Here is a 25,992-nt window from a genome sequence, read left to right on the forward strand (position 1 = left end):
GGAAAAAAGAGGCCAGCATGGCTCCACTTCTGCCAAACCTTTCCTCTCTGTTAAGGTGACATTTGGGCCAGAAGGAGGAGGGTGAAATCCTGAAAGATAGCATTCACCTCAAACAGATGGAGTTGCCTTTAACTGGCAAGTTCAAGTGTCTTCGCCTCCCCTCCCACAAGAATGAGGATGTGAGGGTAACTTAAGAACACTAGAGAATAACTTACACATAGATAGCAGTGCTCTGGTAGTGTATTAACTTCCAAGACTCTAGGTCTTAAATCTGTGCCGCCTCTCATTCATATTCAAAGCATATTTATTGGGCAATCATTGAAGACTAGTTGGTGCTTGGTCATGCCTGTTGGCCCTGGTCTGGGACAAGCCAGTGCCCAGTTGTGAGTCTGGGACATGGAGGACTGGCTCCCCAGCAATGGCTGAGAAATCTTTACTTTTGGCTCCTGTTGTAGGCCTTTGGCTGAAAGCACTTCAGAGTAAGTCACCTGGGTTCATTTTGTGCTTACATTTCTGTAAGTAGGAATAATGAACGAAGTCTTTTTTTTCCCCCTTCCAACAGAAGAACGGGGTTACTGGATTAAGCAACAGAGATTACAACACTATATAAAAACAGATGTCCAGCTATTGCAACATCTTAAACCAGGGGAGTCTGGCGAATGGGCCAGTGCTTCCCGGTGGGTTCTAGCTTGAGGCTTTATCAGTCGCTGAAATTCCATCCTTCGTGGGTAAGAAGTAGGGACCTGGAGACCAATATTTGCTGAGTTGTCACACAGGGTTACTCTTGAACCTGGGATTCCCATTTGGCCTTGCCCCCGGCTCACTTACAGGGTGAGCAGAGCTTGCCTTCGAAATGCCTGCGGTTGAGGCCTCCAGGCGTTCTTCATGACCAATAAGCAAAGAAGTTTGCCATTGGCCTGAACCGAGGAGCCTTTGGGCGGAGCAGAGGGTGGCAGCTGCGCAGGCCCGGAACTGAGAGGTGAGCCCCGCCTTCTAGGCGGCGCGTTCCCATTGGTGGAGGCGATGCCTGGGCGGGGCAAGTTTCCACCAGAAGTGCGGGGAAGGAATTCTTAACACCCTAGCCCTCTTGTCTTTGGGTCCAGCGCGCTCTGGGCTGTCCTTCCTGGGTTTCAATGAGCAGCAGAATTCAGGGTTCAAACGTCATAAGGCAGATGTGGACAAATGACTAAGACAGCAGGGTGCTAGTTTAGTTTTCTGTGAAAGAAAGGACTGCTCTCTGGAGCTTTAGGCTTGAGTTCAAGGATACCAAAAACTCTCAGTGCTCTAGAATCACAGCTGTCTGTAGACAACTCCAGCTGTAGCTTCGCTTCCCTTCCCAAATGCAGTTTGCCCTAAATCGAAGCCGTGTTCCCTTCAAAAGCTGCTCTTCTCTCACTATTCCTTATTTTGAAGAATGGCCCACCATAACCTAGATTCTCAAGCCAGAAATACCGGGGTTCAATCGTTCCTCACATTCACAGTCAACTAATCACAAAGAGCTGACCCCATTTCCAGAAATATCTCCAGATTTTCCCTCTCCAACATTTCCTCTGTCTTACTTTGAATCTCCAAGATTTTTCCCAGTAGGTTTCTGCTCACCTTGTTCACTTCCAACCAATCGTCAATAATGAGGCAGAGTGAGCTTTCCACGATGTTAATGTGTAGTCTGGAGTAATCCTGCTTAAAACCATTTGCAATAAGTTAAAACATCTAAACATGATCTGACCGACTGGCTATTTCTGCGGCTTTACATCCTCCCTCCCCCGCATCTAGCTAGTGTTTCCATTGCCTGTAATATTCGTTGTTTGCAGAGCTCACTTGTAAGGGTCTTTGTGCATCATCTCCTTTGGAAATTTCCCCTTTCACCCTAAGGATAGGGGCCGTTTATTTTGGCACCAGTTGCAGACCTGTACAGATTTGTCATGTGTTTTATCATGCTGTAGGGTTATGAAAGGCTTACCTTTAGTAACTTTGAACACCTCTGGAGGACCTGATTGTTCATCTGTAAACTTGTGTCTACCGCCTGTAAGTATTGAATCAGTGATAAATGAATGAATCACACCATATGACCTTTCTCTTTAAACATTTTTTAACGTTTATTTATTTTTGAGACACATACACACACACACACACACACACACACACACACACACACACATACAGAGTGTGAGTGGGGGAGGGGCAGAGAGAGAGGGAGAAACAGAATCCCAAGCAGGCTCCAGGCTCTGAGCTGTCAGCACAAAGCCCGACAGCGGGACTGGAACCCACGAACCAGGAATCATGACCTGGGGCGAAGTCACCACCCAATCCACTGTGCCCTCTTTTTCTTTTCTTTTCTTTTCTTTTTTCTTTTCTTTTCTTTTCTTTCATGTTTTATTTTTGTGACAGCGCAAGTGGGGGGAGCAGAGAGAGTGGGAGACAGGGTCTGAAGCAGGCTCTGCAGTGAGCAGTGAGTCTGATGCGGGGCTGAAACTCACAAACGTCCAGATCTTGACTTGAGCTGAAGTCCGACACTTTACCAACTGAGCAAACCTGACACCCCCATATGACCTTTCTTAATATACAAAAGCGAAGGTCATTTAGGAGCACTTGTTAAAAGTTTGTTTTTGTTTTTGTCCCCTGAGTTTCTTCTTTGGGAGTTCACTGTCAGGGTCTAGGACTGTCCGTTTTTGACAGTTCTTGGATGATTTTCATGCATGAGGTTCAAGTATTACATTGTAAGAAATCTTTACCCATTGGTAAAGGTGCCTTTCTTAGAGGCTATGTCTTAAAGCTATTTAAGGCTAGGGCCAAAGTCCAGAAAACAGTTTTGAGTGAATGACAAAACGACAAGAGCATGGAGGTAAGTCTGGTGTCGTGTGAGCCATTTTACTGCACAGGTCCTAGGAGGTCCCACTACTTCCAGCAGCAAAAGTGGCCCTTTCAAGCCAAACCGCCTGAGCTGGCTCTTGCCGCCACGTGAAGCACGCCGGACTACATTTCCCAGAGTTCCAAGGGATTCTCGCGCGGGCGCATTTGGAAAACTACGGCGTCCTTTCCTAAAACCCGCAGGTCACTCCCATCCCGCCTCCGCGTCCCCCGCTCTCCTTTCGGTCTCTCAGTGTGAGCTGCGGCATTTCGGCTTGTGTGTGTGTCGCAGGCAGGACTCATGGCCTCGCCGCTGCGATTCGACGGGCGGGTGGTACTGGTCACCGGCGCGGGGGGAGGTGAGCACGCGAAAGCCGGAGGGCGGACGCCGGTCTAGCTGTTGCACCCTGAAGACCCCCTTTTCGTCCCAGGATACCCGCGCAGCCAGAGCTGCATTCCTGGCGTCGGGGCTGCGGGCAGCGGTGGGGCGGCGGGAGTAGGCGATTTGTGGAGACCCACTGGACCCGGTGGGCCGGGAGGGAGGACGGGTAACAGCTGTTCTTGGGTCGTCGACTCTGCCGAGCCGGGAGAGGTGGGCCTGGCCAGCACAGAGTGGGGAGCCAATCAACACCTCGTCACACAGTCCCGTGCAGACCGCTTCCCGCCTCACCTTCCTTGTGGCCGCTTCCCAAGGCCTTGGGTCTTGCAAGACGGAGGCCGGGCTGGATTACGGCTTGCAGGACTGGGTAAAAGTGGCTAATGACGCTCGATCGCGACCCTTCTTGTGACTCTTAGGCCTGTCGTCAAGTCTTTTAAAGGTTGCAGGAAAGTCGTTCGCGGCAGGAACCTCCCGCCGCACCCACCCCCAGCAGAGGAGTAGAGATGTCAGCCCCTTGCCTTTGAAAAGTCAACCATGCAGTGTTTCTTTTCATCTGTCGGTTGATTTGGGCATCTTGAGAAGTTCCTCTTTAAAGAAGTTATCTGATAAGAGTCTTCTTGTTGAAGTTTAAGTTGGTATGCTTATCAAGCCTCAAATGCCTACAGTAGTCAGGCAGGCGTTAGTGTGGGAGTGGAGTGGGGACAAACTGGTGGGCAGAGACATTTCTGAAGTAGACCAGATCTTCCTGTATTTCGGGAGAAACAAAATGGAGATTTGTTATGTGAAATAACCCCATTCTTGAAGGAGAAAAAACTAAAACCACTCATACCCATACCGGTGCTTGGCAGTGTGATTTTTACAGTGTTTCCCCTCTGTAACCACCACATGTAGGGATCTTGACCTTCAGTGCCTTTGAATCCCCTTTGGTGGTACCTTATATCTAAAATAGACCTAATGTGTAATTAATTTAAATTGTGTATTAACAGTCACAGCAGTGGAATTATTCCAGTTGGTCCATTTGTATCTTTATATCTCCATTGATAGAATGGATTCTAATGCTACCTTTTGGAAAGTGCTTTTAGTATTAATTGGTGGCCAAGTTTGTATTCCTCGCTATATTCATTCTAAAATGATCGTATGTCCTTAGGAAAACATTTGGTTTACACTTTGCTTTTGATGGAAATAATTAAGTGATGCACTCAGTGTTTTAAGCCTCTTTTGACAGTGAGTGATTCACAGTATGAAATGCATTTTGCACCAAGATTCAGTACACAGGTACATCATTTATATTTGAAGCAAGTTCCTGACATGGTACATAGTAAATGAAGTGCACTCTAAAATTTTCTATTCTCTTTCACTAAGTACATGCAGATTGCAAAACCTACGAAATTGATTTTGTGAATCATTAAGAGTTGTGACTCGACAATTAAGGACTTAGTACCTCCTGTTTACAAACTGGTTTGTGTCTTAAAGAGCTGTGCAGACTTTCCATTGCCTGGATTATGATACAATCATTAGCTGTTGCTGATATGAGGGAGTTTTGTGGTGAAGTAGAGACTGTTCCAGATCATCATTGGGGAAGGGAGATAGGGATCAAATTCCAGTCCTGCCACAGAGACCATTGTCCTTGAGTCTTGGGGTTCTTATTTAGAGATCCAAACCCATTGAACTGAGGTAGTGCTGAACATCTCTGGAGAGGGTGTCCATGAATGCCTACTGGGCCTGTGTGGGAATTAGTCTGACTTCAATCCACTCATGTTCTGCAGCTAAAGAGAAATATATCTGCATTATTAAAGTGTTGTTGTGTAGCTTGAAATATAGATTAGTTTAATGTATTTCAGGAGCAACAATGGGAGATCTGTTACGTGAAATAACCTGATAGGAGAGGTTTAGAATTGTCCAGGCTTTATGTAAACACTTTTGCCATGATTGGTAGTACAACAGGGGAATAACAGGGTATAACAGCTGTTTATTAGCTGACTGAAATGGTTATTGGGGATGTAACTTTTGAGAGTGGAGGATTTGGGCCGGGTAAGAAGGGAGTCAGGCCATTTTGAATTTGAGATGGTTATGAGATTAGCAAATGTTGGATCTGGAGATAGTGAGAAGGGTGTGAGTAGGTGGAGATCCTGAAGTCAGGGGAGAGATTTGGAAGTCATCTGAATTCCTTAGACTGATAAAGCTACAGAGTGAAAGAGTCTAGGAAGCTATTCTCAGGGGCTCCATTGTTAGAGTAGAGAGAAGTGTAAGCCATCGAAGAGAAACTGAACCAGCAGTTTGAGTTAAGAATCAACTGAGATTTAACAATGCTAAAGAAATTAAGGTCAAAAAAAAAAAAAAAAGAGAAAGAAAGAAATGGAGGGGAGGGGGTGATTGGCAGTGTATTTAGGTGTGGGGGAGATTTAAGACAGGATTTAAGAGATTAAGACAAAATGGAGGCTCTTGGGTTTAAGTTTTTGTGCCCTTGGCCCTTAAAGCCAAGTTGTGGGAAATGCAAAAGAGTGACATATTCAATCTCAGCCATCAAGAGCCTTCTAGTTTAAGTGGGGAGGCAGACTAATGGACATGAAGTAGTTAAATAATGTTTACCTAAGCACACATGTTAGAATCTGGAAGGACCCTTACCAGTCTGCTATGGGCTAGTGGTATTGGAGGAAAAAGGAGGCTGTCATTTTTTACTTTGTGTGCAGATTTGTGTACAGTTTATATGGGCCTTTGTGATAAAAGTACATCACTTACAGTCTTTTGAGAGAACTGTGTATCTTGATTTTAAGTTGAGGTAATTTTCTGATTAGGTCACTCTCTCTCCGAGAGACCTACCCTGTTCCTTTCATCTGATGATTTTCTACTGTGTTACCATTAATTTTGCATTCTGGTCATGAGCATGTGATTTCTTTAAACACCATGTTTAGAACAAGTGTTTCAGCCTTGCTTGGATAAAATATGAGAAGACTTGAGTTCTTGTATTGGCTGAGGTCTCTCTTATCCATTCAAAGTGGATTAACTTCTAAAAAAATTTCTGAAAAAGAGGCGCCTGGGCGGATCAGTTGGTTGGTTGAGCGTCCCACTCTTGATTTTGGCTCACGTCATGATCCCAGAGTTGTGGGATCAAGCCCTGAGTCAGGCTCTGCACTGAGCATGGAGCCTGCTTGGAGTTCATTTTTTTTCTCTCTCTCCCTCTGCCCCTCTTCCTGCTCTCTCTCTCTCTCTAAAAAAAAAAATAAAAAATAAAAAATAAAAAAATGGTGAATTAACTTGTAAAATAAATTATTTGGTGATATCTTTCAGTTTTGGAAAACTATCTTTTGGGTTCTTTTTTCTTTGTATACTTCTTTATCTATTTAAATTAATTTTAAGCTACTAATCACATTTGCCCATCAATTTAAATAAAAAATGTATACATGCTAAAACAATTTAAACAATACAAAAGCAAGCATTCCTCTCTTTAAATGTCTACTAATTTCTGAGAGAGTGAGAGAGACAGCATGAGTTTACTTACTTTTGAGAGGCAGAGAGAGAAGGAGACACAGAATCTGAAGCAGGCTCCAGGCTCCAAGCTGTGGGGCTTAAACCCATGGACCATGAGATCACAACCTGAGCTGAAGCTGGACACTCAACCGACTGAGCCACCCAGGCGCCCTGCAAGCATTCCTCCCTTGGTTGCTAGTCACACACTTGTGTTTCCCAGAAAACTCCTAAGTATATATACATTTTCAGATAACAAATTTACACCTCATACCTTTGAGTCAGAATTAAATATTTTTTGTGTTTGGTGATTATGTAGTCAGGGTTCAGTGCAGGATATAGAAATCTCTAGATATTTGGAGCAGGAAAGGATTTAACACAGGCACTGGGTCTTAGGCACTTCCTCTTGCATTGACTTGTGGAACCATATGGAAGTGGTTCATTAGGGGAGCTACTACCCCTGTGGCTGCTTCTGGAACTGCTGCAGCCCAAACAGCCCTGCATATCAAGGATCTAGAGAATGGAAGGTGCTGTCCAGAGATTAGGGAGCTAGATCAAGAAGTTGCCCCTATAACCACTGTTTCCTTGTTTTCTCTTCTCTTTCTTTTCTTTTTCTTTCCTTTTCTTTCTTTCTCTTTCTTTCTTTCTTTCTTTCTTTCCTTCCTTCCTTCCTTCCTTCTTTCTTTTTCTTTTATTTATTTACTTTGAAAGCGAGAGAGTAAGCAGAGGAGGGGCAGAGAGAGACGGGGAGAGAGAGAATTTCAAGCAGCCTCTGTGCTGTCAGCGCACAGCCCAACACAGGGCTCGGTCTTATAAACCCTGAGATCATGACCTGAGCTGAAATCAAAAGTCAGACGCTCAACTGATTGAGCCACCCAGGTTCCCCACTCACTGTTTCTTAATATCTAGGAAACTTCAAGAAATCAGCCTCTTAACCAACAGCAACAGCCAGAAGTCACAGTAAGGTAACTTTTGCCTCCTTTCCACCTTCCAGGTAGGCAAATACATGTAATGGTGGTGCCCACATTGAGCCAGCCTAGCAGCTATGTAGAGGGGTAGGAAATGGTAGGCAGAATAGATAGAAAATATAGTTTTAAGCTTTCAGACCTCTATAGGTTGAAGAAGGTAAAATAGATGTTGAGAGTACCAATGAAGACACTACCACTGTAATATAATTAATTCCTCACCAGTTACTTTGAAATAGGGGTTGATTTGAGTGGACCAAAAAAATGATGCCAACATTTGGTCGACTTTCTGATTATTTTATTTTTCATTAGGACTGGGCCGAGCCTATGCCCTGGCGTTTGCAGAAAGAGGTGCATCAGTTGTTGGTAAGTTGATATTTTTCTTTTTGATGAGTAGCTGGTATTTAAAGTAGAGTCTTCACAAGTCAGCCAGCTTTGCCTTTATAGCAAATAATTTGCCCAAGTCAGATTTCATCACTGGTTAATTTCTTCTGCCAGCACAATTGTCCTCCTTGAGAATGACTTTGTAACTTACTTTTTAAAGTAGACTAGTTTCATAGACTTTGCACATGAACAGAATTGATAAAGATGGTCAGGCATTTATTGTATAAAAGGAAGTTCTTGAATTTGGTAAATTGCCAGCTGTAAGTTTTTGAGATAGAAGGCTGGTTCGAGATGAAGCTCTGTAAGTATAAGTATATTGATAAGAATAAGAAGTATTTTGAGGACTAGAAGTTTGGAGTCAGAGAATCCAAAGTATGTTGTTGTTGTTGTTTTTAAACCTCTTTCATTAAAATTTTTCACATGGAAGCTTTTTGCAACACATTTTTAAAGTTTTAATTGGAGAGGCAGTTGCATGAATTTTATTATGGCTCATCAGTTAGAAGATGCTGTACTGAAGAATCCCAAAGGTGGGAGGTTGTAGGAATCTAAACGTTTTGGACTGACATGATGTGGTGTGCACACAGGAGTGGATTCGTCTTCAGCCATTCCTTTCTGGGGAATAAATGAATGAGTGTTCAGTGCAGGATAGGTGGGTAAGGCAGATGATATGGCCCAATATTTATTAGTATCTTTGCTGGGATAAAATTGTTCGCCCATGATGACTTTCTATAGCCCGTTTTTCTACCTCTTACTAAGGAATACAGAGAAGCAAATTTCCTCCAATTTGTTTATGGAGCCATGCATAACAAAAGGGTAAGTGCGCAGCCTGGTTTTCTAAAGAACACCCAAGCAGGACATTTGAATATACTCTTCTCCCTCAGTGTGGATCCGTTGCTTATCTTTTTTTTTTTTTTTTAATTTTTTAAAATGTTTATTCATTTTTGAGAGAGAGATAGAGAGAGAGAGAGACAGAGTGCAAGTTGGGGAGAGGCAGAGAGAAAGGGAGACACAGAAACCCAAGTAGGCTCCAGGCTCTGAGCTGTTAGCACAGAGCCTGATGTGAGCCCAAACCCATGAACTGTGAGATCATGGCCTGAACCGAAGTTGAACACTTAACCAACTGAGCCACCCAGGTGCCCCTATGTAGCTTACCTTTATGGAAGGGACACAGAGTCTTTGGATGTTCCTTGTTTAAGGTCATGTCCACTGTCCATTAATCCCATCTTCTTGTGACAAGGACACATTTTGACATTGTGAAATTTAGCTAGAGGGTATATAGTTCTGGCCCTCTTTGCCACATTTTCCCAAGATATTTCATGTTGTTACTGTTTTGTCTTTTTTTTTTTTTTCTTTTCTATCCATTTCTTAATATTATTAACTTTTAACTTTTATGCATTTACTTTTTTTTTTCTACTCACTTCTGTAAGTATAAGGTCCTTGTTTTATCTTCTCTATCTCCTATAGGACCTGGAATATATCCTTGTGCAAAGAAGGTACTTTGTTCCTTGGGGCCTTTATAGTTGTTTGAAGCAGACTCGTTCTGGAGGGAATGGGGGAGGGCCTGGTGTGTCTTTGAGACTGGTTGGATAAAATCCTACTTGTCGTGATTAGGTATAATCTTAGCTTATAAACTTGTTTTGGAGAGAAATTTACAGCAGTGTGAGTTTGTGTGGATCAGGTTCCCTATATTTTTGTGTTACCACTGAACTTACTAAATTGGGGAGAGGAGTTTTTGAGTTCCAGCAAGCAGATAAATAGGCATGGCATGTCCCTTTGCTTAGAGGAGTGTTGCCACAAGTGCTGGTAGAACTCCGGCGAGGCAGGAAGTTTTGCCCCTTGGAAAAATATTTGTCAAACTTGATTGAAGAGCCAGATGTAGTTTGGTGGAGGGGAGAAGTCGGACTGTGTCATACTGCTTAGCTTTTGGCTGATATTTTCTACAGCTTTTTATTCTGTGACTTACCCGTGAGCTTTCTAGGCCAGCCGTGAGTTGTGTTCTTCCCCGACCACTGCTGCCCTCTCTTTCAGCTTTTGAAAACCTAGATGCCCTGCTCCCGGGGTGCCTCACGCACACTAATGTTTCTCCTTTGTTAATGTTAGTTCTGCTCGTGTATGTTTTACACGAGTAAGAAAAAGTAGAGGAATAAGTAAACCTAGAACGGCGCGACATCAGAACATCTCATTTGCGGGAGGGTGATTCCTCCGATAATTTTATGACTAGCTCAGAGTCCAGTAAGAAGTAAGAACAGAGGGATAGAAGAACTTGTTTCTCATATAAGTCAACTTATGTCAGGTTATGCCGGATAAACAAATGTATCTCAGTGATGTAGAATAATAAAGGGTTATTTCATGTTTTTTGTGAGCTTTCAGCTTCTGGTCAGCTGTGTCTCTGCTCTAAGCATCTTCCTAATTTCAGGATTCCAGTTAAAGGAGCAGCTCTGTCTGGGACATTGCTGGTGGTGGATGGATGAGAAATACCAGTGGGTCTGCTTGCTGGCTCTGAAATCCACTTCCACTCATGTTTCAGTGACCAAAGGAAATCACTTGGCCAAGCATCACTTAAGATATTCTCTAACTCTGTATTAATATGATTCCTATGTTTTTTTTTTAAATAGAGGTTTTTTTTTTTTTTAAGTTTATTATTTTTTTTCGAGGGAGAGAGCATGCAAAAACAGGGGAGAGGCAGAGAGAGAGAAGGAGAGAGAGAATCCCAAGCAGGCTCTACACTGTCTCTGTGGAGCTGGACATGGGGCTTGATCTCATGAACCATGAGATCATGACCTGAGCTGAAATCAAGAGTCGGACGCTTAACCGCCTGAGCCACCAGGGTGCCCCTGATTGCTGTTTTATGTTGTATAATAGAAAACCTTAGGGGAGGTTTCAGTCTGGGCATAAGGACTGCTCAGCCTTTGGCTAATAGTTACAACAAAGGATGTTTGGTTTTCTAGAAACTACAGCTTACAGGAAATGTTTGCCCATATTTGAAGGGAATGCTGGGAATGGAATAGTTTTGAATTTTGCTCAGTAGGTGAGCCATGTCCACTACTCAAATATTAAGTTTTCTCTTGAGGGCACGAACATGAAGAAGACTGAAGTTGTGCAGCAAGAAGAACCTCTTCTCTGACAGTAAGCAAGGAGGAAAGTTTTCTGTTCTTGAGCTGGAGAAGTAGCACCTTTGGGTAACCGAAATCCTAATCCTCTTGTGTGAGGTGGGCACCATTTCTTTCCTGGGCTACAGTTACACAGTGACTGGTAAAGATGCCTTTCAGATTCTTGGGGGCTGATGCCAGAGCCCGTGTTTCTACCCCTGTGTGATCCTCATGGCCAAAAGCTGAACCGTGGTGGGGAAAGTGAGCTGCCTTTGAAGTTAGGTCACGTTTCCAGTCCTGGCCATACTGCCTAATCGTGTGACCTCTCACACACTTGGTAACCACCTTGTCTGACTTTCAGGATTATGGTAGGGGTTCAGTGGCATCAACAATTTCTAAGGGGAAAGCAAGGAGCCAGTAGTCAGGACTGCCTGCCACGTGCTGGGCACTGTGCTCAGGACTTGGATATATGTCACAACTCACGGGCATCCCAGCCTCCTTATCTAACACGTGTTCCTTTTCTAGATTCTTAGAGAAAAGGGCCTGCCTTACGTACTAAGGTATTCTCTTCACGTGTGAGCATAGTGCTTCGCTTAGTAATCGGTCAAGACCTACGTGCTGATGAAGGGAATGGGTTACATGACACACGGAGATCACGAGAAAGCACATGTGGATTCCGGCTTATAATAAATGAGCTATACATGCAACGCTCACGTCTTCCCCAGATGCTTCCTATGACTGTCACTAACCCAGGTTATGGGTGACAGCCTGTAAAGATAGCTTTAGAATAGCTCTTAGCCATTTATTGCTTAAAAACCCTGGTTTTGAGAAACTAAAAGTAATCCATACATTTTGTAGCATCATCTGGGCTCATTTATTCATCCAGCACTTAATTTATTGGGTGCTTGTTAGGTAGCAAGCATTGCTCTAGGAGTCGAGGAGATGGAGTGGGGAATAAAACTGACAGGGGCCCTGCTTTCACAGAGCTGACGTTCTAGGGGTGGGTGATGGGGAGACAGACAGTGAATACCTGTGTATATATATCAGATAACGATATGGAGAGAAAACCAGAGTGAATGAGCTGGAAGAGAGCTCTTAGGAGAGACCTACAGGCAGGGGACAAGATGGGGTCATCCAGTGCCTCTGTGTTGAGGCAGGGGCAGGCTCAGCATGTTTAGGGTCAATGATTGGGCCGGTGCAGCTGTAGCAAAATCATCACAGGGAACAAAACCAAGAGATGAGGGCAGAGAGTTCACAGGAGGCCAGGGCGCATAAGACCATTTAGTTCTGAGTCAGGACCGGCTTTTACCCTGATGGAGATGGGAAGCCTTTGGTGAGTGTGAATGGCAGAGCAGCATGCCCTAATTTAAATTTTATTTATTTTAATTTTTTTTAAGTTTATGTGAGAGAGAGAGAGAGAGAGAGGAAAAAAAAAAAAAAAGCTCGAGTCAGGGAGGGGCAGAGAGAGAAGGAGAGGGAGAATCCAAGCCGGCTCTGCACTGTCAGCACGGAGCCTGACATGGGGCTTGAACTCATAAACTGCGAGATCATGACCTGAGCTGAAGTTGGACGCTTAACCGACTGAGCCACCCAGGCGCCCTGAAGTTTTAAATGGATCACTCTGCTTGCCATGTGGAGAATGATTGCAGAGGAGCAAAGGTCTTAGAAGTGGAGGAGGATGATGGGCTCGTTGGGGCTTTTATACTGTTAACTCCTCTTGTACACTCTTGTGATTTTCCATGAAAAAAGAGAGGGGGTGGGTAAGAAGTGGAAACAGAGAGTCCTGTCAAGATATTGCAGTAATGCATGTAAGAGATGGTGGTGATTTAAACAGGTCATAGGAGTGTAGGTGGTACAAAGGGGTTAAATTCTGGGTATATCGTGAAGGTAGATATGGCAGGATTTGCTGATTTGCTAATGTGGGTTGCAAGGGAAGGCAGAGGATAGAATGGCCATTTACTGAGACAAGAAGCCCTGAAGGAGGGCCACATGGGCAGAGAGGAGGCGCTCCTGGTAGACTTTCAGACAGTTACTAAGTAGGCAGTGGGATGCGCGACCGGTGGGGGACACAGGCAAACTCTATAAATCTGGAGATTCTCGGTTTATAGGTGGTATTTGAAGCCAGGGGACTGGATCGGGTTACCCAGGTAGTAAGTATGAATGAGAAAGAGAAGAGGTCCGAGGACTGAACTCTGGATGATCAGTTTCCCACTTTCTGTTTTTTCTCCCAGTAAAGATACCTTTGATGCCATCTTGTTGTTGAGACAGGAGAATTGGTTACTGGGACCTAATTTAAGATGCCCCTACCTCATCACTACCTCTACCCCTACATCTGCACTGCGTCCACATTTTGTGGTCCTTCAAATATTTAGATACATTTATGGCTCTCTGGAGACGATTCCTGATGAACTAGGCTGATGAACAGTGAAAATAGTATGATGACTCCGTGTTGTTCTCTTTTCATTTAGTGGAAAAAATTACACCCTTTTTAGGATAAAAGAGACTTGTTTAACAACATTAGAGGCACTGTTAGTTCGTCCTCGCTCTAGTCTGGGTTTGCCATTTCATACTGCGTTCGAGTTGGGGGCAGGTTTCCTAACTTGTCCAAATTTTCCTTATCCGTGAAAGTTGAAACAGCTGTTCCCACCAGCTTCCTAATAAGGTCTATGGACATCAGAGGCAGCAGTGTACGTCATGGCTCTTTACAAATGCACAGTTTACGTATCCCAGTGTAAGGTAGCATTGGTATTTTAAAAATATACTTACTATTATTCCTTCGCCACACGTTTGAGTGGTAACAGTGTCACACAGTATGGATACATGTCTCTTTGCATAATACAGTGGCTAAAAAAGGTTTTCACAAAAGCAGAGTGCTTTTGTAGTTCAGGTTGTAACCCTGTGATTTAGGTCTGGTGATGATGGCATGACCGATGGGGGTCAGGGTTAACTTAGTGCACTCTCATGTAAAGACTTGTCTTAAATAAATCTGTCTCACGTTGTTTCACTGCAAATCATTGACCTCAGTGAATTATTTACCCAGGTTTCAGTGCTTACGTGTTTGGTTGTACTTTGAACAGTTTCCACTTGAGGGTAGTGTTCTATTGCACAACAGAACAGTTGTTTCTTAAATATCCCGTTTGCCAATTCGCTTTTGAACTTTCCCTTACTTAGTTAAAAAGGCTCTTAAAAGACTGTTAGCTGCATGTCTTAAAATCTTGATTTTTTTTTTACTGGTTGTTTCCTGTCATTGGAATAATTGCACGGAAATGGACATTTCATAGGAATTGAGTCTTGAGAATCTTTTCTTCATCTCTTGAGGGATAATGTAAACCTCTTTTCTTTACTTTGTGCCTCCATACCGGTTTGTATTTGTGGTAAGACAATAAGACTGTATTGTTAGAAAAATGTATCCCAGGCCACATTTTGAGAAGCCCATTTCCTTAAAAACGTTATGTGAAAATACACCTGACTTAGTGGATTTTCAGTATGGCTAGGCCTTGGCTTTTTCTAATGTCTCTCTTTTTTATTTTAATATTTATTTATTTTTGAAAGAGCCCAAGCAGGGGAGGGGGACAGAGGATACAAAGCAGGCTCTGCACTAACAGCAGTGAGCCTGATGTGGGGCTTGAACTCATGAACTGTGACATCATGACTTGAGCCAAAGTCAGGCACTCAACTGACTGAGCCACCAGGTGCCTTGGTATTGGCTTTTTCTCTGCATCATTCTTTCGTCTCTTTAATCACCCAGTCCCACCAGCCTTGACTCCCATCCAAAGGGGGGGGGGAGGGGGAAGAAAAACTATTCAAAAGAAAAAAAATTTTTTTTCCGTACGTGGCAACCGTCAATTTGGTAATGTTAAAAAAAACTTTAAATTTTAGTATATGCTACCATGCCATTTATTAACTGGTAAATTTTTTACTCCCCAAATGTTCATCTTGCGAAGTAAATTATTTCTTTGTCCCAGGTGTTTTTATTAAATTGTGTTTTTCAAGTTCTTTGGTCTTGCTCTATCTATCGTTTCATTAGGTTTTGCATACTATTATATAAATTTTACCTTAAATTGTCACATAAAACTAACTTTATTATTTGTCCCCATTCTTTAGTTTTGTTACCTTCATACATTTGTTGCTAAAATCTGTGCAGGGGCGCCTGGGTGGCTCAGTTGGTTAAATGTCTGACTTCAGCTCAGGTCACCATCTTATGGTTTGTGAGTTCAAGCCCCGTATCGGTCTCTTGTGCTGACAGTTCAGAGCCTGGAGCCTGCTTTGGATTCTGTGTCTTCCTGTCTCTCTGCCCCAACCCTGTTCTGTCTCTGTTTCTCTCAAAAATACATAAACATTAAAGAAACAAAAAAGATTGGTTAGTCATCATTAAAAAAAAAAGAAATAAAATGTGTGCATTATTGTAGTCATCCCATACTTAATTTTCAGTAGATGAGAAAGTCTTTGAGGACAGACACCACTTTTACACATCTTTGTGCCTCTCCGTAGATTTCCTTGCTAATAGTAAATGCTCAATTAATGTTTATACCTTTATGGCTGGATATAGGGAGATGCTATGTAGTGAGCGTGGTCACTTGTTTAACATATAATAATGGAGTCATGGTATCAATCAGTGACTGAATGCGTGAGTTTTATATGTAGTTTCTGATCTCTTTTAATAAATAATCTTTCTCTCTTTTATTGTACACCCTGAAACAATATGTTTTATGAATACTTTTCTTCTTTTTGCTGAAATTGGGTTGAATCATGTTCTTTTTCTTTCCAAAAAAGGAAAACCATTGCAAAGTTGAGCACTTCATGACGTGAGCCTGTGTTTAATATCTGCTTCATATCTGTATCTAAAAACAAAGAGGCATGTTTGAAAGTGTGTATCTCATGATGTGTTTGTTTATTAAGGTTTATTTATTTATTTTGAGAGAGCGTTATGCTTGCGAGCAGGGAAGGGGCAGAGAAAGAGTGAGAGAAAATCCCATGCAGGCTCCACTCTGTCAACGCAGAGCCCTACTTGGGGCTCAAACTCGTGAACTGTGAGATCACAACCTGAGCTGAAATCAGGAGTCGGATGCTTAACTGACTTAGCCACCCAGGCACCTGTCATGGTGTGTTTAATGAGATGGGGTTACCGAAGGAGGGAATTGAAGAGGTGACTGAAGAAATATATTCATTGTAGGATTTTATTTCCAATTCGTATTTGGACTGTCTAGAAATGACTTGTGTATGTTTTTGCATTGCAGTGAATGACCTAGGTGGGGACTTCAGGGGAGTTGGTAAAGGCTCCTCTGCTGCTGATAAGGTTGTTGAAGAAATAAGAAGTAAAGGTGGAAAAGCCGTGGCCAACTATGGTAGGATATTCGAAAGAACTATACTCTTTTATTCTCCTTCAATTAACGCTTTTGCTCCCATTAATGATCATTGAACAAATACCTCAGCATTCCATTGTGATTAGGAGATTAGATTTTTTTCTGAGTCAGCCAAATCTGTTTGGCTATCTATCTTATATAACATATGAGGTTTTCATAAACTTTTGATGTAGATTATTTCATGAGTCTATCTTTTAGCATATTGTTTATGTAATATTTTTATTAATAAGCACATGATAAAATCAGTAAATTATTAATAATGTGGATATGAATATGCTCTTGTTCTTGGAAGACCTATTTTAGCTGAAACATTTTATGTATTTCTACAGAGTAACATGAGATTCTTCTTTTAAAAATTGTTTTAGAACAGCTCTTGAAGTAATACAGCGTGGGAAGTGAAATGCCCCCTTTCTCTACTCAACCACTGCGTTCCATTTTGCATAAGTAATCATTGCTTATGTAACTTTCTTACCTGTAGAAAAACTTGAGACTCAAAGTTAGGCATTAAAATGAAGCCAGGAGGAAAACAGCATTTGGTACATTGATTATAATAGTATCTGTAAGGAACCTTCTCAAACAGAAATGAGTACTTACTGACTTCTTCGCAAATCAGATTGTTTTTATTGGCCAGAGATAAAATTAGATTGCCAGTGACTTCATTTTGAAATTTTTTTTTTTTTTTAACGTTTATTTATTTTTGAGACAGAGAGAGACAGAGCATGAACGGGGGAGGGGCAGAGAGAGAGGGAGACACAGAATTGGAAGCAGGCTCCAGGCTCTGAGCCATCAGCCCAGAGCCCGATGCGGGGCTCGAACTCATGGACCGTGAGATCGTGACCTGAGCTGAAGTCGGACGCTTAACCGACTGAGCCACCCAGGCGCCCCTTCATTTTGAAATTTTAAGGGAAGGGAAATAGGAAATGATTTGTTTTGAGTGTTCCAGGGAATAATGAGACAGACATCTTAGCATCTTCTTCACACTGAGGATCTAGAAAAATGTTTTCAACTTTTTTTTTTTTTTTTTAAGTTCTGGAGTTTAAAGAATCACTTTTATAAAGATAATAATTCCAGACCCCCTCCTCTTCCCCTCCCCCCCCAACTTTTGACACGCAACCCTTATCACCCAAGATTCAGTGAGGAAAACAGAGACCCCTCTAGGTTTCCAAGTGTGAAGCGTTTTCATGCAAAGAATTAGAGGCTTGCATGACCATTGGAAGGGCATGTCTGGGAAACCGGGTAACCTTGTCAGCCTGCAGCCCGTGGTTCTCACAGCTCACCTAGATGTGGCTTCGAGCCTTCATCGGCACTCTGCTCATAAGATTTGCCCACACCTGCAGGCTTTTCCTACTTTTCTGTCCTTTAGTGGGTATCTCTTTTTGGCAGATCTAACTCCACTGTATGGATCTCAGGGAAGGGAATGTATTTCCTGGCTCCTCCCAAGTGATGGCAGAGAGTACAGAGAAAGGCAGGGGTGATGTTGAGTTGACCCCTGACCATTTGACACACAACTGTGGGCCTGTGAGCTCTTCCCTTGGGCTGATGAACAGAAAATAAGAAAGCTATGTTATTTTGTTGAGCTTTACTTTTTGTATTTAATAATGCAGTGTCTCCATGTGTAGTTATATAGCATTGGACATGCTTTTTCAAATTAAACGTGTACCCCCTTTCCTCCCTCCTCATTTCTAATTTGCATCTTTAAGGGGAAGTGTCCGTGTGACTTTTTCAAATTAAACAAAATGAAATACTCAGTTTGTCTGTCATACTAGTCACACTTCAAGGTTAGTAGTTAGTGGCTACTGTCTTAGTACAGAAATAGGACAGAAAGTTGTACTAGACAGTGCTGTTTCAGATAGCGTTTGCCAAATATTTCTTACTCCCCTTCTCTTTCTCTCTCTCTTTTTTTAGTAGGTTAAATAATTGTTTTAGGGGCTACATTTCTTTTGTAACATTAGGTCATCTATATTTTGATTTGTTATGTGCCTGTAATACACATTTATTTTTGTGGAAATGAATTCTGTTGAGAAGAGTATCTGTCCTGTGCTCTGATCCACAGAATTTAGGAGTCAATCGTGAGGGATATTACTGATGTTTTACACTAATTCTCCCTTCCCCCAGATTCAGTAGAAGCAGGAGAGAAGGTTGTGAAGACAGCACTGGATGCTTTTGGAAGAATAGGTGATGTTTCTTTGTGTTTATGGTCCTGACAGAGCACTTTCTACCTTTCCTAATAAAATGTTCTTGATGTAATTTTGGTTTATAAAAAACTCCTTTTTTTAAACATTTTTTTTTAAGTTTATTCATTTTTGAAAGAGAGACACAGAGCGTGAGCAGGGGGAGCGCAAAGAGAGGGAGACACAGAATATGAAGCAGGCTCCAGGCTTTGAGCTGCCAGCACAGAGCCTGACGCGGGGCTTGAACTCGTGAATCATGAGATGACGACCTGAGCTGAAGTTGGATGCTTAACCAACTGAGCCACCCATGCACCCCAAAACTCCTTCTTTATAACTAAATTTTTAGATTTGTTTTAAAAATTATTTTATATACTCTACCTCATTCACACAAAGGGCTAAGAGGTGGCATTTTTTTTAATGCAAGAATGTGTCGAGTTTGTTTTATATTTTTTCAGATTTTAAGAATGTTTAAAAAATTAGAAGCATTTTCTAAGTTCCTTATTTATCATAATTTAATTATACCTCAAATATGTTTATAAAATAAATATTTTGGCAATAGAGGACCCAGTAGAATTTTGGGATAATTATGATTTAGATTAAAATGATTCAATGTTTTGCAAATTAGTTAAGATGAATTATATATAATTAAAATCTTAATTTTTAAGAAGCATTTCGTATGTATTGTTTAGTTTATCCCTCTCTAGATAATGTTCTTCGTTTAGTTCCACACATTCTTAGTAAAGGTTATTAGTTACTTCAGGGAAACATTACCTCTTGTAAGCCCAACATGTTTATAGTCTGGAAGACATTAACTTTTATAATGTGAATGTGCTCCCTCTGCTTTTATTTTTGGCTAGGATGTTTGTTTTTCTAGTTATGTTTGGTTAATCTTATGAGGGACTTGTTTACATATAGTTTGACAGAGGGATAGAGGCCACAGAGGTGTGAAGTCACAGGGTGAAAACAGCCACAAGAACCTTAAAAAAATGGTTCCTTTTTTTTTTTTTTTTTTTAAATAGTGGGAATACAAGTGTGTGTTGTGATAGGCCGTTAGTTTCTCACTCTGATGGGTTCCTTTCTGGGATTTTGACTTTTGAGTGGCAAAAACAAATCTTTTAAACTTGATTTTCTGAGTGAATTCTGAGATTAATTGAGGGATGGCTTGTGGTTACCACTGAATGCTAAGAACCTTACAGGTTGGACAACAGCTAATCCTACAAACAATCTGATAGAATTTTGGCAGAAGGTGGAGGTGGAAAAACGTACGTATGTAAGTTTGAGAGGAAAGCACTGATAAGGATGTGATACTTGTGAATTGTTTTTTGTTTTTGTTTTTGTTTTTTTGTTATTTTACTTTAGGTATAAAATTTTTTTCTGATACCACTCTTTTCCTATTATTATTTACTTTTCCATGGGGGGACCCCAATTTTGAAAGAAATATGAATTGTAAGCCAATGCAAATTAACATGCTTGCTTTTATATTTGTGACTTGGATATATAGATATTTTTTTTTCTTTTTTTATGTTGTAGATGTTGTGGTCAACAATGCTGGGTGAGTATTTCTTTTTTCATTTTAAGTAAAATAATGTGTCTGTGAAATTTTTTTTTTTTCCAAGTAGGTACTCCTCCCCTCTAACCTATATAATGTCATTGTTTTTAGAATTCTGAGGGATGGTTCTTTTGCTAGAATAAGTGATGAAGACTGGGGTAAGTTGTTTGTAACATATATCTCTGTGGGACATAACCTATCCATTTAACCTTATAATAGTTGAGACATTTGTATATTTAAGGAAAAACCTACTTCTGCCTACTTTTGCTCCTCCAAATGTAGATGATGAATATGATGAATAAACTTTACAACTGAAAATGACAACAACATTTGGAAGTAGCTTATTTTCTTTTAACATTTGATAAACCAGAAAACTTTAAATCAGTTGACAGAAGTTACCTGAAAGGATTTTGTGCCTTTCAAGTCATTTTCCCCTTTTTCTTGAGAAGATGTTAGCATTTCCCAGCTGTACTAACTCTTTTTTTTTTTTTTTTTAGTTATTTTTGAGAGAGAGAGAGAGAGCAGGGGAGGGGCAGAGAGAGAGGGAGAGAGAATGGCAGGCAAGCTTCTCACTGTTAGCACAGAGCCTGACACGGGGCTCGAATCTCCAAACTGTGAGATCATGACCTGAGCTGAAATTAAGAGTTGGACACTTACCTGACTGAGCCATCCAGGTGCCCCTCAGCTGTATTAACTCTTTGTAACGGTCTTCAACATGCTTAGCTGTTTGTGTGATTCCTATTTCAAGAGCCAGAGCAGGATATAGAAGGGGTGTGAGGCACCGAAGATATTGGAGTTCTGAGAACTGGGGAGGGAAAACCATCAATGTAATTTCAAAGTTTCTAATGAGTAGGGGAAAATCCCGTTAGGAATGCCACAGAAAGATTGAGTTTATTTATTTATTTTTAAATGTTTATTTATTTGTTTTTGATTGGGGGTGGGGGTGGTGAGCCAGGGAAGGGTAGAGAGAGAGGGAGACCGAGAATCCGACGTGTGCAGAGCCCGATGTGGAACTTGTGAGATCATGACCTGAGCTGAAGTCGGACACGTAACTGACTGAGCCACCCAGGAGCCCCAAAAAGATTGAGTTTAGATAACAAACAAGTCACAGTTGTCCCATGTCCCCCGCCGTTTGGTCTTCATGCGTTTACTTTCATTGGCTGTCAGAACGAAAGTAAACAAAGGTGGCTGAGACCTTGGGAGGCATGGCAACTGAGGTAAATCATATCACCGTCTATAGAATGTGCTTCTGGGGACAATGGCCAGGAGTTCTTTCAGAAGAAGCAAAATATTTTTATGATTGAGAATTAAGCAAAGAAGGGCTTTTAATTTCCTCTTTCTGTTTTGACAACTGGGGCAAAAAAAGTAGCTGAGAAAGTTAGCAAAAGGGGCTTACCTTTTCGATTTCCTTTCCACTCTGGTGGGGCCAGGCCGTTTCCTCCTCTGCTTTTATCCCAGGCTCACTATTCCGAACCCGCTAGTCACCTTCCCTTTCTTCTTTTTCTTTCTTAAGTTTCTCTCTTTTCATTTTTACCTTATTCTTCTAATATACACGTGAAAACATTTGTCGATGTTCCCGATCAGAACAAAAATAAGTAATGGTAAAACCTTGATAATTAAGAGAACAAATGAAATCTGCAGCTGTTTGTCTATCTGAATCATTCCTCAACTTGTGTGTTCATGAGATTGACATCTCTAAAAGCAGATGGGGTCTGTCTTAACCCTGTCTCCTCCCTCTCTCCCTCCATTTTCTTACCCCCTCTGCCCCAACTCATTTATAGTTTACCCTGGTAAAAATAGGGAAATAGTGAGCAACGTTTTCCTGACAGTGAACTGTGTAGTTTATAATCACGCTATTTCAAAATTTTATTTATTTCATTAAAAATGTTCATTATTGAAGTATAGTTGACATACAATGTTATATTATTTTCAAATGCACAGCATAGTGATTCAACAATTATATACATTACACTTTAATGTTTGTGTTGATTCCCAATGTATGTGTAAAATTCTTGGATATTTATACTAGTGGATTAAAAAAATTTTTTCTTAATCTTTATTTATTTTTGAGAGAGAGAGAGAGAGAGAGAGAGAGAGAGAGAGAGTGTGAGCAGGGGAGGGGCAGAGAAAGAGAGGGAGACAGAATCTGAAACAGGCTCCCGGCTCGGAGCTGTCACCCCAGGGCCTGACGTGGGGCTCGAACCCACGGACTGTGAGATCGTGACCTGAGCTGAAGTCAGACACTCAATTGAGCCACCCAGGTGCTCCAGTGGATTTTATTTTTTTAAGTTTATTTATTTATTTTGAGAGAGAGAGAAAGCGCAAATGGGGGAGGGGCAAAGAGAGAGAGAAGAGAGTGAGAATCCAAGCAGGCTCTATACCAGCAGCTTGGAGCCTGATGAAGGGCTTGAAGCCATGAGCTGCAAGATCATGACCTGAACTGAAGTCTGACACTTAACTGACTGAGCCACCCAGGCACCCCTGTAGTGGTGGATTTTTAAATTAAATTATTTTTAAAATAAAGATGGCATTGTATTTAGATGTGCTCAGGGATTATAATAATTTTATCATGAATTATAGGGAAAATGAGTATGAACTATTGATTGTTTACATAATTGGGATAAAAGCAAAAAATGGTTACTCAGGGAGCAGTGTGACAATAGTTGATTTTGAATGCTTGGTATAGGGGTATCTAGGTGATTCTATTGGTTGAGCATCTGACTCTTGATTTCAGCTCAGGTCATGATCCCAGGGATATGGGATTGAGCCCTGCATTGGGCTCTTTACTGAGCGTGGAGCCTGCTTAAGATTCTCTCTCTCTTCTGGCCTTCCCCCGCTCATGCTCACTCACTCTCTCTCTCTCAAAATAAGTAAATTAACTAAAAAAGTTAAATGAATGTTTGGTATAAAATGGATGTCTTTGTATAAATAAATCATTGCTTATGTTGATTATGAGACATGCCTGTCTAATTTTTAACAAAATATGTAATAAAAATAATTTGTTGTTTTAGATATAATCCATAGAGTCCATTTACGAGGCTCATTCCAAGTGACCCGGGCAGCTTGGGATCATATGAAGAAACAGAAGTTTGGGAGGTAGAGTTGCATGTGGCTGTTGGGGGACTGGAGACGCTGCGTGTGGGTCCTCGTGTCCAGGGAAAGATAAGTGCTTTGACATTGATGAAGATATATTCAGATCTGCACAGGCTTTTTTTTTTTTTTTTTTTTAATTTATTTATTTTGAGACAGAGATAGCACAAGGGGAGTAGAGACAGAGAGAGAGGGAGAGAGAGAGAATCTCAAGCAGGCTCTGCACTCTAAGCGCAGAGCCCGATGCAGGGCCCAAACTCACGAACTGTGAAATCATGACCTGAGCTGAAACCAAGAGTTGGACGTTTAAACGACTGAGCCACTCAGGTGCCCCTCACAGGCTTTTTTTTTTTTTAAAAAATTTTTTTTTTTTTTTAACGCTTTTTTTTTTTTTTGGTCAGAAAGAGAGACAGAGAATGAACGGGGGAGGGACAGAGAGAGAGGGAGACACAGAATCGGAAACAGGCTCCAGGCTCCGAGCCATCAGCCCAGAGCCCGACGCGGGGCTCGAACTCACGGACCGCGAGATCGTGACCTGGCTGAAGTCGGACGCTCAACCGACTGCGCCACCCAGGTGCCCCACCTCACAGGCTTTTTAATGCAGTGTTGCCATATACCCTCTCATTAAATTGGGGGTCATTTAGCCACATATTAGCTGAGCCGGCCAACTTTGTATTTCTTTTCACCTCCTGCTTTTCATTATTAATGAATTTCCTGCTGCTCTCTGATATTCTAGCAGTGCAAACATGGAGGATTCAGCCGTATGTTATTTTTTAACCAAAGTATTATTTTGTGTCTACTGATCACGTGAGGGGAGATGAGCTGTGTGTCCAGCTGGCTGGTACTGGTCAGACAGGAGCTGGTCTTTATAAATGGTTTGGGACCTGTAGGTCCCATCTGTGGCGGTGTTTGTGCGAGTGCCTTGGAACAAAGCAGAGCTGGGAGGTGGCTTGGTGCCCTCTGACACAGTCCGTCCTGTTAACTTATGGTTCACACGCGTTTTCTAGCAGTAAATTGTTTGTGATACCTGTTCTTGGAGCGTTTCTCCTGACCCTCAGTTTCTGAAAATGAATGACGTGAATTGTTTTCTTTGGTCAACTAAATAGAGTGAGTGAGATTGGGTCCAGTTTTGGAGATGGCATAGTTTTAGTATGAGGCATTTAACATTATTCACAAAAAGGGGCAGTGTAATGAGAAGTAAAGAATTAGAACTGGTTTTTCTTATACTTCTTATTGTAGCATTAACTCATATATTGCCACTTTATTTTGTTTATAAATATTTATTGTTGTTCTCAGTAGATAATAAATATACGTTCTTCCACTTGAATTTATTTGGTCCTGATTGGGGATTCTTTTTAAAAGTTAAATCTTGTAGTTAAATTTTGAGAGATTACTTTTATTATTAATATTATTTTATGAATAATATTATTTTATGAATAATATTTTATTATTTTATGAATCATGACTGTAGGAACCTAATGACAGTATACAGAGTTGCTTTTGACAGGTGTAATAGTACGGAAAAAGAAAAAATTAAGTTTGGAGTTTGCATTGTTGTCAAAACATGAGAAAGAGATTTTGAGAGATGAATTTTTCCTTTCAGGATTATTATGACTACATCAGCTTCAGGAATATACGGCAACTTTGGCCAGGCCAGTTATAGTGCTGCGAAGCTGGGTCTTCTGGGCCTTTCAAACACTATTGCGCTTGAAGGCAAGAAAAGCAACATTCACTGTAACACTATTGCCCCTACGGCTGGATCCCGGATGACCCAGACAGTTATGCCTGAAGGTAAATAGCTTAGATTTTTCAGTGCTCTTAGCTACAAATCTGTGTGGAGTGAGTTTTGCAGAAGTACTTAATTTTCTGAATACTTAAAATGTTATTTATCTTACAGTTTCAAAAAGCATTATGCATAATTTGTATTTGTTACAGAAAATTTAGGAAAACCCAAAGGAAAAAAATGTAAAATGACCCATAATTTTACCATTCAGAGATGAACTTTAATTCTTTTTCTCTGCATAGGTACACATGAATACCTAAATATCTTTGCTTTGTTGTTTTTGCTTTTTACTGAAGGTGGCAATAGCATTCTGGTTTACAGCAATGATTATTTTTTAATACTAATAGGCTGTATTTTTTAGAGTAGTTTGAGGTTTATAGAAAAATTGGGCAGATAGTGAAGATAGTTCCCATACGGTTTTTCCTACTGTGTATTAACACTTTGTGCTAGTGCGCTACCTCTGTTATGACTGATGAACAAGTATTGATCCACTATGGTTAACTCAAGTTCATCGTTTCTACTTGGGCTTACTCTTTGTGTTGTATAGTTATATGGGCTTTCACAAACGCATAATGTTCTGTATCCACTGTTATATACAGAATTCTCTTCTGTAGAATAGTTTCACTGCCCTGAAAGTACCCCCGTGCCTTCACCTCTTCATCCTCCCTCTCCTTGAATGTCTGGGAGGACTGAAGTTCATTTCTTTTTGTCAATGAATAACATACCCTGGTGTGGAGGGTCTGTAATTTATTCATTCTCCTATTGAGGAACATCTTAGTTGCTTCCAGCTTTTGGCAATTATGGATAAAAGCTGTTGTAAACATTCATGTGCAGTTTGAGAAAATTTTTTTTTCAAGTGTCTTCACTTAGGGAGAGAGAGAGAGAGAGAGAGAGAGTGTGTGTGTGT

The 25,992-nt window shown here is 41.3% G+C and overlaps 1 protein-coding gene across 1 annotated transcript in view; it reads left to right on the plus strand.

The window, feature by feature from the left end:
* Positions 1–3,002: 3,002 nt before the first annotated feature.
* The window catches only part of HSD17B4 (hydroxysteroid 17-beta dehydrogenase 4), an 84,820-nt gene continuing 61,830 nt past the window's right edge, over positions 3,003–25,992 (plus strand). The window contains exons 1-8 of the mRNA XM_049648431.1: positions 3,003–3,206; positions 7,969–8,022; positions 16,367–16,474; positions 18,608–18,667; positions 20,194–20,215; positions 20,324–20,370; positions 23,224–23,308; positions 24,906–25,093. Of these exons, the coding sequence (XP_049504388.1) occupies positions 3,149–3,206; positions 7,969–8,022; positions 16,367–16,474; positions 18,608–18,667; positions 20,194–20,215; positions 20,324–20,370; positions 23,224–23,308; positions 24,906–25,093 (622 nt within the window). The 5' untranslated portion in view covers positions 3,003–3,148. The remainder of the gene's footprint in view (positions 3,207–7,968; positions 8,023–16,366; positions 16,475–18,607; positions 18,668–20,193; positions 20,216–20,323; positions 20,371–23,223; positions 23,309–24,905; positions 25,094–25,992) is intronic.

This window comes from Panthera uncia (assembly GCF_023721935.1).
Source record: "Panthera uncia isolate 11264 chromosome A1 unlocalized genomic scaffold, Puncia_PCG_1.0 HiC_scaffold_17, whole genome shotgun sequence".
In the NCBI taxonomy this organism is placed as follows: Eukaryota; Metazoa; Chordata; class Mammalia; order Carnivora; family Felidae; genus Panthera; species Panthera uncia.